The sequence below is a fragment of the Gadus chalcogrammus genome, chromosome 12 (genome assembly GCF_026213295.1).
Source record: "Gadus chalcogrammus isolate NIFS_2021 chromosome 12, NIFS_Gcha_1.0, whole genome shotgun sequence".
Classification (NCBI taxonomy): Eukaryota; Metazoa; Chordata; class Actinopteri; order Gadiformes; family Gadidae; genus Gadus; species Gadus chalcogrammus.
In genome coordinates this window covers 2,600,019-2,615,096 of record NC_079423.1, presented here as the reverse complement: position 1 = coordinate 2,615,096, position 15,078 = coordinate 2,600,019, and the positions used below count along the sequence as shown (strand labels likewise).

The window sequence follows — 15,078 nt, the reverse complement described above, 5'->3', positions numbered from 1 at the left end:
CAGAATGGTATGCTAACGAAGGCTACTACTGATGAGTTTTCAGTGATGAACATAACTATTCAACTATAGTCATCTGACCTATTGTATCTGTTAATGGGGTGTGGTGTAAGTCAGTAATATGTAATGTAACCAAAAGTGTGGTGTGAGATCAGTCATGGGAACAACCAAACAAAAGCCTAAAGCCAGCGGAGGAGAGGACAGAGCCCCGGATGTTGGCACGGCAGGTCTTTTCTACACTCCCCAATCAGCAGGGTCATTGCACACACCTGAGACCTGCACACAAGGGGAGGTGACAGAACAGGCAACCAGCGCAAATGGGCGGAGTCTTGAGAGACCCACCTGGGTCGTTACAATGAGTCTATAACAAAAAGGAGCATGACACTGGGTGTCCTCTGCCACCAACATCATGCTCACCTCATGATTCCTTTTTCTGCTCTTCGGGATCCTGTAGATCGGCTGCAATGATCCTTGGAGCAATGCTGTGGCCTCATTTGTCCAGTATGCAAACCTCTGTCCGTGGCTTTCGAGTGACAGTGACAGAAGAAAAAAAAAAAAGGTTAACTTATGTATAACTAATGTTGTGTAGGAAGTTACATTAAAAGTTGTCTTACCCATCAATCTGGAACCGTTTCCTGATGTGTGCCATGTCTCTCTAAAATAAGTTGAGGAATGGTCATTTTCAGTTAGAAATCAGTACTTCACAATTTGTCTATTTGTTCATGTATTTGTTTCTACATAATACTGACCTCAGTACACCAAAATGGAGCATCTGTGCTCAGGCTGAGTGCATTCTGTGAAAGGCAAAGTTCTGTTAATTTGATAGTTTCAAATAATACAAAAACATTTAGATACTATAAAGCAATTTACCATAAGTATGTAGATACCACAATTATTTCCAGTAGTTTGGTGATGAAAACCCTGTAAGAATGGCCAAGGTGTTAGATAGGCAATATAACAGTGTTATGGTCAAAAGAACACATGTGCATGCAAGTGCATGAGATGCAGGAGAAATGTACCTTGATGTCTCTACCAAACTTGACTGTCCACTGGCCTGGAGCAATGCGATGAGCTATGTCACTGTTAACATAAATCATAAGCAATACAAATTACCCACCTCGTATTTGTATTTGTTTCAGAAAAACTGAGCGCTATGAAAAGTTATAAGAAAACCCAATGATATCACCCAAAAAATGTGAATCCCCCCACCCCCCCCCTAAAATATTGAGGATATTGAATTAGAACATCAGAATATTGGGTTCCCTTACATTACTACATACATTAAATACACAATACAAGAGTAAAGTTACAATAGCCACATAAAATTGTTACTGAAACAGTTACTATAAGTAAAACATAAAAAAATAAAAACAAAGCTGAATAAAATGCGCCAATTTATTGAAAACTGACATCACCCAACTTTATCCTTTCTTACTGAAAACCTTTAATAAGTTCACCATGAGATATTGTATATGCTACACGTGAACCTCCTAAGAGTGCGCAATTTGATTGGTTCACTATCTTGGGATATTGGGCAAAATCCCGTGATTGGGATCTCAAACTCGGGATATTGCTACGGTCGTCTCGTCACGCTAATAAAAACAAATAAATCCCGGCAAAAAGGGATATCTTGTTTATTTTTGGAGTGATCACGTGTAGTATAGGTATACTAAAACAATTATTCAACTCGGACTCTGTGAATAGTGAAGAATAGCTCCCTCGACCTTCGTTCTCTTCGAATAGGCGTAATTGTTAACTAGAAAATGCATGTGCAGTGAAAATATTTTTTAATAGACAGATCAGGACATAAAGAAACGTAAGAAAAAAACAGAAATGTAAAAGGTCAACTGTATTGCACTGCTGGTGTGTGTGTGTGTGTGTGTGTGTGTGTGTGTGTGTGTGTGTGTGTGTGTGTGTGTGTGTGTGTGTGTGTGTGTGTGTGTGTGTGTGTGTGTGTGTGTGTGTGTGTGTGTGTCTTTAAGAGAATAACGAGCCGGTGTGTGTTTGAAAATGGCAAAATGTATGCTAGAATACATATTGCATGGATATTTCAGTAGTCTTATAGATGTGATTGCTGCAAACGTTTCACAAGGATGGGAATATGTCCGGCTCCCTTCCTTATTAGGTGTCATACATGCACAAACTGATTTGAGTCCTCCCTGGATTATGTGTCCGCCAACAACAAAAGTTACTTAGGATACCTATGCAACTTTTTTTCTCACGTTTTAAAGCAATGCTGTCTATCCAGTGCATCGTCATTCCTAAATTAGGAATGACGATGCACTGGATAGACAGCATTGCTTTAAAACGTGATAAGGCTGCTCTTGCCTGCAAGAGGGTGAGAGGAAGACAATAAACACTAAGGGCCCTATCTTGCATCCGGCGCAATTGACTTAATCACTGGCGCATGTGTCGTTGCTAGTTTGCAACTGGCGCAGAGCGTTCTTCTCCCTCCACCGCCACGCGTCGGTAAATTAGGGAATGATCTTGCGCCCCAAGGGCCGGTTTGGCGAAAGGAGGAGGCGTGTTCTGGCGCAAACGTTCCCTGGTGCTATTTTGCAGTTTCAGAAACCACTTGCGCCACAAACCAGGAAATACCTGGTATAAAGTCAGTGGTGCGTTGTTCAGATGCTATTTTAAGGGCGCATGCATAATGTTGCTTGTGCACCTCCTGTATACACTTTGCTTCTCTCATCTACCTAGCCAGACATTCTTGGTAAATTATTTGGGAAAGAACAGCTGATAAAGTTGTAATAAGTTGTACTTTTAAATCAATGCATCTGCAAACACCGTACAGCAAACACATATTTTCTTGACAGACATTGTGTACATGCCCATAACTTTTAGGATTGATGAGTATTTGATCGTGAGAAAACTTTGTTTTACCGCGAGTGAGTGTTAAAAAGAATGAATGAATGCGGGCACGCGTGGGTGTATGTGTAAAATAATTAATGAATGCGTGTGCGTCAATCTGTTTAAACACACGCAAACTAAACACGTAACGCATAATACAGTCCATGGCAATGTATATTAACGGGGGGGACGCACATATTAGGAACACAAGTTGATAACGATAATGCATACAATACTGATAAGAAAAAATGTTTATAATGCATTGCGTGTATCATTAAATAGAACCACAGTTACCGCATATCATCTTTTATATCATACAAGTTTGCTTTGCCGAAATTTATTTGAGGACTGTGGAAGAAAACCTTATTCCATGTGTGAATTAGGCCATTTTATTTGGCCATAAACTGAGCCATTTGAAGTTTGAAATTCATGTGCATCCGTCTCATCTGAGACTGCATACCCGCTGTCAAAATATCAACTCGTCAGATTCAAATGCACTCATGGGGGATGGGAGCTGGCACTCTCATTGGTTTATTGCACGTTACGCCCAAACCACACCCACAGGTAATTAGGCTACTTCAGACCAACCCTTTTTAGATTTGTGCTGGACGCAAGAGTCATTTTTAGCGCCGGTAAACTAGCGACATCGCCATAGAACCGCCCACAAAGCTACTTGCGCTTGGCGCTTCTCACTTGCGTTTCAGACCGTTAAAAATAGGGCCCTAAGTGATGATAGGGCTATGATGTTTGTCCATGTATCTACAGTAAATTAAGAAACGGGAAAGTGAAGTAATAAGTAGTGAAGTTACTTTTCAAATGCAGTAACTAGTAAAGTAATCTCATTACAATTTACAGAAGTAACCAGTAATAAGTATCTAATTACTTTTTTTTGAGTAACTACCAACACTGGCAAAGAAGAATACGTTTAATTCTTCCTCAGAATCACATTAAGCATCTAGCGATATTAAGAAGCCAGGGGATGGAAGAAGCAATGAGAAATAATGAACAATATTCATGGAGACATGTTCACTTTTATGATATAGTCAAGTTAAACAGCACCACCTGCTGGTAAACATACACTTAAACTCTTAGGATTTTAAGTTTAAAAGTTTATTCAGATGTTATTATAAAACAATGCTTATAGCCAATAGCCAATGATGACATGAGCATTAGACTCATGTTATAGTTGTACAAATTGGTATTACACATGTGATTATAAAGTTTTAAGTATTGTAAAAGATAATAATAACATGGAATATACACTCAGCATCCAACAATGGAGCTATATATGTAGGACTACCATGGCAATGACACACCATTATAGTCCAGGATGGCTCCATTGTGCTTCTCCGTCAGGGAATCGATCACGCTTAGCAGGCCTCCTACACTTTCTAGCTTGTCAATGTCCGCCTAGTGGGTAATAGAATAATATAATTATCAATCATTTTCCCATAGATTGACCACTACTCTATGTCTATTCTGCAAAAAAAGAACATTGAGCAGTGGTGATCTCACTGACACTACAAATTAAACATTTTGAAAAAACCTCTGATTGTTGATTAAAATATTTTGTAAAGCTTACTTATCTTAAAGTTAAATGGCAAATAAGTAAACAACAGTGGCCAGCGGCACCCTCACCTCTTTTCCGCCCATGTCGGTTCTCACCCAGCCAGGGTGCAGGAGAACAGACAAGATGTTATCCTTCTGGAACTCTAAGGCAGAGCAGATGGTCAGCATGTTCAAAGCCGCCTTGAACGGGAAGGGAAAATAAATTTAAAAAAAAAACACTTTCAATAGGAATGTTGTAGGACAGATTTTATCAAAGAGCTTGAGCTAGCTAGATACGAGTTGGACGCTGGTCTTTGCCTTGCTGATGCGGTACGACATCACAGGGAACCTGCTGTAGCTTTCAGGAGTACCGGTCATGCTTCCAGCCATGCTAGAGAGGTTGACCACGACTGCTTTACTGCAAGACATCCCTGGTGTCCTGCTGGCCAAAGCTGCTGCTCGTAGGTGAGGGAGGAGCTCCTTCATAATGATGACAACCAGAGTGAGAGAAAAGGAGATGTTACACAGGGAGAAATAAATTAATGATGCATTTACTAGAAATAAATGGCATGAAACTTGTACAAACAAGATGATGTTTTCAAAACCATCACTATGTAGAAATACAGCCGTAAGAACTTCCTCCCTCCTGCCCTCACTTTAGTGAGGCTCATTGGGCCAATGACGTTGGTGTTGAAGGTAGTTAGCATGTCCTCTGGACTGGTGCTCTGAAAAGTGCCATGGAAAAGAACCGCTGCATTGTTGATCAACAGGTTGAGGCCCCCTGGCCCCACCAGGGAGCCTACCCTCTCCGCACACTTTTTTATGCTGCAGAGGTCGGCGACATCTGAGAGCGAGATCAGAAAGGGTCAACATAAGAAACACTGAGAAACATCACAGTAGTGTTCTTGTGACATCGGGTTGAAACATCAAAAATGTTTATTTTTAAATGAAGAGTCATCACCTAGTTGAATGACGGTGATCGCATCAGGGTGGCTCTTGGCCAGTGCTTGCAATTCCTGTATAGCAGAATAAAATGTTCTGTGAGTTGCATGCAAACTTTATTCAGGACCCAATGAAATGAGAATTGTTTTTAGTGGTGGGGGTTGCATGGGAAGGTGAGCCGTTCATAGAGGCAGAGTGGTGCGGTACTGCAGGTGGTAGGCTACAATAATTGAAAAAACTGATAATTGAAAAATATATATTGAATAAATATTTTATTAATATTGTTCAGGCAATATATTTTTCAGGATTTCTATTTCAAAAATAGTGTCACTTTGTGTATTGCGTGTGTTTCTCATGTAATGTTTTTCATTGGCGTTTCGTGTTAATTTGTGTTTATAAAATGAAACTGCATAAGTTGCTGGCATTTTCTTTCCACCGTTTCCAACTTGCTATGGCCTTCTTGTAGTAATACTTGTTATGTATAAAGGGTGGTAGTCTTTCACCAGGCTCTGCATGTGTATTCTTCTATTTATATCGTTTGCGGAGATGTTACACGATAGTTCATGATGTGGTACGCCTCAAGTCAACGGAATTGCACCATTGGTTGAAAGCTTGCGGTAGGCGAATGCGTTTTTCGTAGGAGAAGTCTGGGATTCTCGCCTCTGATTGGTTAGAAGTGCTCTCCTCCGATTGGTCAGGGTTAAGGGTTATGCTGTGTTCCTGAATGCTCGGACGCCAGCCTTCCGAGTCGGAAGTCGGAAGTACAATGTAAAGTTGTGTTTTTTGTTTTCGGGCTGGTTTGCTAAAGAGGCTAATGTAGCTAACAATAAATAACGACTAGCCAATTTCATGACACAATCGCACAAACGAACGGGAACGTCCCGAGACCGGAAATCGCAACTCGGAACGCTGGCGTCCGAGGATTCAGGAACACGCCATTGACCCTAAACTCCAGCTAGGACTAATCAAAACACGATCTAAAAGGAGAGCCCTTGTAACTAATCAGAGGCGAGATTCCCAGACTTCTCCTACGAAAAACACATTCGCTTACGGTTGTGTCATGTGAAAACATAATAACCCTACCTTTCCTCTGGGTCCATCCGGTTCTCTGCAACAGGCAAACAAATATGGCAAGGGCGAGGGACCTTCAACCATTTGTTTAACCATTTCCAAGCCCAGGCCTCTGTTAGCTCCAGTTATCAACACAGTGCGTGTTGCAACACTCGCCATGACTCAGCACTTGCCTCTACCTCATGAAAAACTCAGCCTTTGTTGAAAGTGCCTTTATATTGGCTGCGCGTACCTTCTTGAATGCTAGATGTGCCAGATGTTGCAGTTGGCCGAATGTTAATAGACAAATGGAGGGTGGTGTTTATCTTCTGGTAAAACAGACCCGTTCAAGGAGTGATCAACTGCGTTACCTCAAACCAAAACACTGTTTTTCTAAGATATTGAACACACCTACAAGTGGTCTATACTTTTCTCACAGGAGGTAGTCTGCATGGTCTGGCAAGAGGAATAAATTGCAAACACGATATCGCGGTTGAGGAGGGTTATTGGCAACAACAGGTCGAACAGACACAGGCAGGCAGCCAGGCTGCTAACTGATTATTAAAGGGACTCGGGAGAGTCAAATATGCCCGAGCTATCAGCCACGCGGTAAAGGGGTGAAAGGGGATGGCGAAGCAGGGGTCCGTGAGAGGGAAAGGGTCTGGATTTAAATAATATCCGATTTATCTGTAGGTTAGGAAAAATGGCTATGTACCTTTTAATAAGAAAAGAAAATCCTGAAAATATTTGAACGACTGTGATGAAAAAATAAAATGTTCTGCACTCCCCCCACCTCTCCCATAAATGGTTTAGTCCAAATAACGTGAAATGCTGATCGCTGACAGCCTGTTGACTGCCACTAGTTGCCGGATCCACTGGAGTGATTCGATTTTTGCAATTTGAAAAATTATATTTCTTTATAGGATATGGATATTTGCAACAGGCAAACAAACGAGGCAAGGGAGAGGGACCGTCTACCATTTGTTTAACCATCTCCAAGCCCAAGCCTCTGTTGGCTCCTGTTAACAGCACAGTCCGTGGAATGCTCCATGGTTCACTCAAAGCCTCTACCTCGATGTGGACACAGCCTTTGGTGAATCTGTAACCGTTTTGAAAGCTGTAGGCGTAGTTTGTAGTGGGCATAGAATGGAATACCTGTTTGACAACTGGAGTGTGAAGTGTATGATCAGGTAACAGCCCGACCTATCCGATGAACCTGCAAAACAACCTTAGCCGAACTTGCCATTATGAACCAGCCCCTAAAATTAGCTTACTTATGAGAATGCAACAGTAGGTCAGAGGCCCTTAATCCCTGTGGTTAGGCCTAACCAGTGGCCGAGTTGTAAAAAAATGCCGGGGGGGATGGTGGATTTTAACTTTTAGGGACAGATCATTTGTTCTGATGACAGCGCATATGGGAGACCAACGGTGTGTTAATTATTATTATTATATTATTATATATTTTTGTGGATAAAATAAGAGCGAAGGCTACTGTCATGTCATCGCTCTTATTTTATCCCCAAAAACGCAGCTGATCGGACGCATCACACGATTCGGAGGCATGATGCATCACATTTAAGGATTTAAAAAACTGATTCGTATTCTTTTTTTTTCAAAAATGCATTCGGCAGAGAAGGTAGACTAGCGTTGCTCACGGGTTGGAATGAAAGGGAGAAAAGGGGACAGATTTGCCCGTGGAAGCGATGTCTGAGATGCAGAGACAGCTCACGCTATGTATAATTAATAATATAATTATAATTAAGAAAATAAAAATGTAATAATAATAATAGTAAGTAAGTAAGTAAGTTTTATTTATAGAGCACATATACACACAGCATACACTGACCAAAGTGCTGTACAATAAGATAAAAATAATAAAAATAATAAAGATAATTAAAAATAACAATAATAATAATTATAATTATAATAATAAATAAAGATAATAATAGATAATAGATAGATATAATAATAGATAGGCTAGTAGGAGATACAGGTCCCTTATTGGGAGCCGGACAAACAGGCTGAGGAATACCTTCTACCCCTTCTACCCCTGGCCCCCCCCAATGGACATGTGAAATCCTCTACCATATTTATTTATTTAAAAAAAAGACACTTATATGTTATGTCTGCATATTTATATTTATTGTGCCTATTGCTGTTGTTTGTGTTTGTATTTTTGCACTGTTTTATTTTGCACTATGGGTAGTGAGCACCACCCCAATCTCATTGTACAAGTTTGCGCAATGACAATAAAGTATGAATCTATCTATAAAGTATGAATCTACCGAATAAACCGATGGAACGCACAAGACCGGTAACCATAGCAACGCAGGTAAACAAACCCCGCGAATCCCAATCCCTTCGAGAGCTCCCCGCGCTACGGCCATCCGGAGACGCACAGAGCTTTTGGCCGTGATATTATATATACAATTATATTATACTAACCATAGTCCAAGCACATTTTTAAACAGACCGGTATAAGTTAACTCGAAGGCATTCTCGTAACCAAACTAATCATGCTATTCGAATACTGGCTTTCATGAGATCTGTGTTGAGGCTGAGGATGCAGTGACCCTAGAGATGGCGGGTTGCCCAATCAAAGTTAATGCATGTATATAGTGATTTACATTAATTTTGTATTTTCGTATTTTTAGGTCTACAGAAACAAACACCAACTAATCTGTTTCTCACTATTTTCTATGCAAAGCTTCTGAACAATTTGATGCAACACTGCCCTACGTTTTATTTTGTGTGTGACCCCAAGATCAAAGTCCCAAAATTCTTTGTCACTATTGTGTTGTATATATATTTATTTCACATTTAAAAACGCATGTTCTCTAATTGTGTTACACAAACAAACTTGAAAAAAAAGATAAAAATCAAAATAATCAAGTATAGCAAAAATCCCAAGCTTATCCATTAGGTTCAAAAGGGTAAAAGGATACTCAACATATCGTAGGCCACATCAATGGCTAGGCACCTATTGATTTCAAACAATGTTGTACTTTTATGTTGAAAAATGTCCCTTCATGTCACTGTTTTCTCGCTGCACAACAGAACCATATGTGGTTTAAATAAATATGCAGATGAATTTGGAAATCCTGAAAAAGTAAGCTCCCGTGAATAAAACAGCATCTTCAAGTTCAGTCCGGTATTGAACGGGTACACTATTCTATGCATACCATATATAATATGTATAATACATGGACATAAGATTATATATATATATATATATATATATATATATATATATATATATATATATATATATATATATATATATATATATATATATAATATATATATATATATATATATATATATATATATATATATATATATACTATACCTACCATATAAATCATATAAGAACCAACATTAGTTGTTTGTCATGCCTTCATGGAAGGTGAAAGTAGGACTCAAAATGGCCAAAGACACAGCAAGCTAGTGGCACATTAGAAAACACAGAAGGTAGCGTAGGCCAGGATAAAACTTCATCAAAGGCAAGCACCCCACCGGGCTGGGACAAAGGGAAGCATCCTGTTATTTGTGTGAAGCATGAGATGTCCTCTGTGGATTGAAGGCCAGAATGGGTTTTATCTCATGCATACCAGGAAAAGAAAATCTATTCATAAGACTTGCCAAGTAGATCTAATCTAATGTTCACAATTATTGATAATTTACATCAACAAAATTCCTTGTTCAAAGTAATTTGTTACATCTCAGAAAAATATAGCATAAAGTGCAAAGCATGCAACAGACAGATATGCTATGTAAAAGCAATAGTTGCTTTTATCAAAGAAAGGATTAGCAATTTACCCCAACCTACGTGACATTATATTTGTCCATTTTATCTGTGTCTCCTATCACAGTGATTTGCTTTGAAGAAGGACTTTTTAATTATACAAAATGATGACTAGTGCAGAGCACATTCTGCATTCTTTAAGGTGATAAATGGGAACGGCATGAACCAAGAACCATCTACAAACACAGAAAAGTAGTCTTGGCGTAGTGAAATAGAGCTGGACCTAAGAGGTAGAGGTTGTCTCTCCAGTAGGACAGTGGTACACGTGACTTGAACAGCGTGGGATACATTCTGTTAGAAAGAACTACGAACTGTTTGGGGGAAATGGTTCCTGGGTGTGAAGCAGAGAGTAAAGTGGTGGTAGGAAACAGGTTCAGCAGCATTGGTCCAGTTTTGGGGCCCCGGAGCCTCGACCTATCATCAGATATCCTGAAATACAGAGTCGAATGAAAATTAAAAGGCCAAAAGCATGATAGTTTTACAGATAAGACCTACAATGGCACTTACTATATTGACAAAATTATAATCAGGAGGATTACAATTTTAGAGATCTATTATACTATATACCATGAATAATAGAGATTAAAGGCCCACTATGCAACTTCGGGAATTTCTTCGCTGTTTTGGACATGGACATATACATTGAAAAGACAAAACCTTTCAGTACTTAATGTTACCTACCAGTTTCTCAAAGGCAATTAAAATGTAAAGTCAAAGCAGAACTCACATCTCCTAGCTCTCCGGAGGGGGGGCGGTTGTAGAATCACACTTGAGTTTCTGCAAAGACAGTGATGGCATTATAAGCATGTTGCCTTATGGTATGGGTTGCCTTAAGGTATAGGTTGCTTCTCTCATGAGAAGCAACCTATATATTTTTATTATTTAACCTCTCTATTTTTTTTGCAAGAGAGCCCTGAAACAATTATCAAGTATCACAAAAAATATCAATATCATCATCGAAAAATTCACACATTTTGACAGTTTAAAAGCACGTAGTATTTTAGGGTCCCTCAAAGGAATGAGTAATGGGAGTATAGATTCAGATTTAGCTGTAGCTTGTTCCAGAGATTAGGTGCATAATACCAGCCTTCTCGTCTTTGTATGAGAACCGTTTAGAGCCATCCAGTCTAGTGATCTAGTCACCTAATGTGTATTTGAGTTTAACTGGGAGAATGCTAATAATTCTACAGTGTGGTAGATATATTAATGTGAAACTAGGTGCATTTCCATCCTCAATGCATGGGCATGTTCAATTTGGACAAAGAAACCTGAGTGAACACACAGAAATAATCGGGAACGTGAGCTGGGTTCAGACCATTGTGAGACAGGTAAATTAAAAGTGTTTTATTCGTGAGGGTGGGGGAAAGGTTAGGCTATGGCTAACCTGTTTCCATTGCATTTTATCCCGTTAAATGGTTAACGGGATAAAGTGCAGAAACCATGTGACATGTCACTCAAGCTTCTGCTTGCTTGCAAACAGGGCTGTTACCAGAACTCTTCCAAGAGCACGTAGCTCTCATATTAAGTTTTAAAAAACTCTCATTAAGCTTTAGTTTTCCTTAGTTTGAGGTTTGACATGGCACTCTTTCACCTCGAGAGTTAGTGCCACTGTCATGCCAAATTTGTACCGGCTGCCAAATTTGTACCGGGCGCGTCATCCATACGTAATCCATTCCAAACCTGCCTGGCAACAGATGATCGCGTCGTCCGTTGCCTGGCAACGGACGATCGCGTCGAATGACGTGAAAGGTTCACGAACATTCGCGAACCTTCAAGCTCGTTCATTCGCACTTGTCCGTTATCTGTATTGTGCTATTTCGTCCTTGACCTGCTTTAAACACTCAGTTTACTTGCTAAATTTGATTAAACAATTAAATACAATAAAAATATAAAGTAGAAACAAGTGTTATCTAGTGATCCGTTTTCTGTATTATGTTTTGGCAACATGAGCGCGAATGTTTTTTGAAACCCGCTTTAAACACTCTGGGCCCTATCTTGCATCCGGCGCAAGTGACTTAGTCACTGGCGCATGTGTCGTTGCTAGTTTACAACTGGCGCAGAGCGTTCTTTTCCCACCAGCGCCACTCGCCGGTAAATTAGGGATTGATCATGCGCCCCAAGGGGCGGTTCGGCGGAAGGAGGAGGCGTGTTCTGGCGCAAACGCTATTTTGCCGTTGCTGAATACCATTGCGCTACTGACATCGAAATACCTGGTTTAAAGTCAGTGGCGCGTTGTTCAGATGCTATTTTAAGGGCGGATGCATACATGCGCATGCGATGCATACGGATTGCTTGTGCACCTCGCGCATACACTTTGCTTCTCTCATCTACCTAGCCGCACATTCTTGGTAAATTATTTGGGAAAGAACAGCTGATGCAGCGGTAATAAGTTGTACTTTTAAATCAATGCATCTGCAAACACAGTACAGCAAAAACATATTTTCTTGACACAGACATCGTGTAGGTAGGCCTACATGCCCATAACTTTTAGGATTGATGAGTATTTGATCGTGAAAAACATTGTTTTACCGCGAGTGAGTGTTAAAAAGAATGAATGAATGCGGGCGCGCGTGTGTGCTCTGTTTAAACACACACAAACTAAACAAGTAACGCATAATACAATCAATGGCAATGTCTATTACCGCGGGGACAAATGCATATTAGGATAGCATACAATACTGATAAGAAACAATGTTTATAATGTATTGCGTATATCATTAAATAGAACCAGTTACCGCATATCATATGTTATATCATATACGTTTTCTTTGGCGAAATTTATTTGAAGACTCAGTATTTCTGAAGTTGTGAAAGAAAACCCCTTATTCCATGTGTGAATTAGGCCATATTATTTGGCAATAAACTGAGCCATTTGCAGTTTGAAATTCATGTGCATCTGTCTCATCGGAGACTGCAGACGCGCTCTCAAAATATCAACTCGTCCGATTCAAATGCGCTCATGGCTCTTAAAGGGGATGGGAGCTGGCACTCTCATTGGTTTGTTGGACGTTACGCCCAAACCACACCTACGGGTAATTAGGCTGCTTCAGACCAACCCTTTTGACACTTGCGCCGCGACGCAAGTGTCCGCCTGTAAAATAGCGATAGCGCCGTAGAACCGCCCACAAAGCTACTTGCGCTTTGCGCTTCCCACTTGCGTTTCAGACCGTTAAAATAGGGCCCTCAGTTTACTAGCTAAATTTGATTAAACAATTAAATACAATACAAATATAAAGTAAAAACAAGTGTTATCTAGCGATCCGTTATCTGTATTATGTTTTTTCGTCTTTGGCAACATGAGCGCGAATGTTTTTTGAAACCTGCCCGGCAACGGACAACCCTTACGTAATCAGTTGTCCGTTGCCTGGCAACGGACAACTGTTGACGTGCCCGGTACAAATTTGGCAGCCGGTACAAATTTGGCATGACACCACCTCATACTTATCTCCAGGAAACGTCTCCTAGGACCCTACCTTCTGCTGGAGCCGATAGTGCAGGCCGGGGTCACACAGCCAGGGGTGCTTGAGAGACGCGGTGGCGCTCATCCTCCAGCTCTTACTCTTCACCAGCAGCCGGGTGATGAAGTCCTTGGCTTCCTCGGACACATCCAGGAACTCCTCCTCCTCGAAGTTCCACTGGCACGCCAGGATGTTGTTCAGGGTTTCGTTGTCATCGTCTCCCAGGAACGGAGAGAGGCCGCTCAGCCTGAGGGAGGAGCAAGGGAGGTACAGCGGCGGCAATGGGTCAGCTTCGCTCTGCAACATTGGTGTCTTTGCTTGCGTGTCTGTCTGTCTGTCTGTCTGTCTGTCTGTCTGTCTGTCTGTCTGTCTGTCTGTCTGTCTGTCTGTCTGTCTGTCTGTCTGTCTGTCTGTCTGTCTGTCTGTCTGTCTGTCTGTCTGTCTGTGTCTGTGCTTCTGCCTCCGTCTTTACTGTTTGATTCAGTCTGTCTGTTCCATTTACAAATGTGTGGTTGATACCATATTTTGTTAATGTGCTAATCTGTCTACAGTGGATGTTACGTGAATGAGCGTGTGTGTGGGCATAAGTGTGTGTATGCATTTGTGTGTGCGTGCATGGGAGACTTACAGCATGTAAGTTATAACCCCCAGACTCCACATATCCGTGGGGAATGAAACAAATTCATAGTTGATGACCTCAGGGGCCAGAAATTCAGGGGTACCAAAATTCACCCTCAGCTTCTCCCTTGGTTTGTACCTGGGGCAGATGATCACAATGGTTGCATGAAGGAGCCACCAGGAACACATCTTATGGTGCGGGAAACCAAATGCGTGCTGCATTTAAATCTTACCTCCTGGCAAGACCGAAGTCAATGATTTTAATCTTATTTGTTACTCTGCTGACACACAGAATGTTCTCTGGCTGGAAATAAAGAGGGAACATTGAAGCAAAACCACAAAAATAATACAATGAATGTCAACTGAAATAGAATGGATTATGAAGGGGAACACCACCACCTGCGCTAGTCCGTAACACAGCGGAGAGACAGTAGAGAGTCCAGACACGATATATATAAAGTGCAATTTGTGCGCGTGTGTGTGTGTGTGTGTGTGTGTGTGTGTGTGTGTGTGTGTGTGTGTGTGTGTGTGTGTGTGTGTGTGTGTGTGTGTGTGTGTGTGTGTGTGTGTGTGTGTGTGTGTGTGTGTGTGTGTGTGTGTGTGTGTGTAGGAATGTGTGTGTGTGTGTGTGCTTCATGGATTTCTGATGACACTTAGACTTACAATGATGTTTTTGGTTCATGTATCAAGTACTAATTTGCCGTTTCATTTTGGGATATATTCCTAGATTCTTAAAACCTTGAATAATGGATGACCATTTCTAAAGTTTTTTTAATAGGTGTCTTCTAAGTCCGTTCAGGTTGAGCA

General features: G+C 40.8%; 1 protein-coding gene, 1 long non-coding RNA gene and 1 pseudogene across 3 annotated transcripts; all 3 read right to left on the bottom strand.

Annotated features, from left to right (window-relative positions):
- Window positions 1-746: 746 nt before the first annotated feature.
- Window positions 747-1,244, bottom strand: LOC130392856 (uncharacterized). The gene is made up of 3 exons (XR_008897061.1): window positions 1,017-1,244; window positions 868-918; window positions 747-791 (listed from the first exon to the last, which is right to left on the bottom strand). It is a non-coding gene; the product is annotated as an uncharacterized LOC130392856 (long non-coding RNA).
- Window positions 1,245-3,486: 2,242 nt separating this feature from the next.
- On the bottom strand, window positions 3,487-6,958 carry LOC130392854 (C-factor-like). 2 transcript variants are annotated; one of them, XM_056603355.1, is made up of 6 exons: window positions 6,424-6,958; window positions 5,360-5,414; window positions 5,004-5,242; window positions 4,717-4,878; window positions 4,489-4,599; window positions 3,487-4,260 (listed from the first exon to the last, which is right to left on the bottom strand). In XM_056603355.1, the coding sequence occupies exons 1-6, from the start codon at window positions 6,568-6,570 to the stop codon at window positions 4,147-4,149; spliced, it is 828 nt and encodes a 275-aa protein (XP_056459330.1). In that variant the 5' UTR covers window positions 6,571-6,958; the 3' UTR covers window positions 3,487-4,146. The 2 variants fall into 2 exon arrangements, with proteins under 2 accessions (XP_056459330.1, XP_056459331.1); XM_056603356.1 differs by having other exon boundaries at window positions 3,491-4,260; window positions 5,055-5,242; window positions 6,424-6,957.
- A 2,734-nt stretch (window positions 6,959-9,692) lies between these two features.
- The window catches only part of LOC130393431 (myosin light chain kinase 2, skeletal/cardiac muscle-like), a 41,601-nt pseudogene continuing 36,215 nt past the window's right edge, over window positions 9,693-15,078 (bottom strand).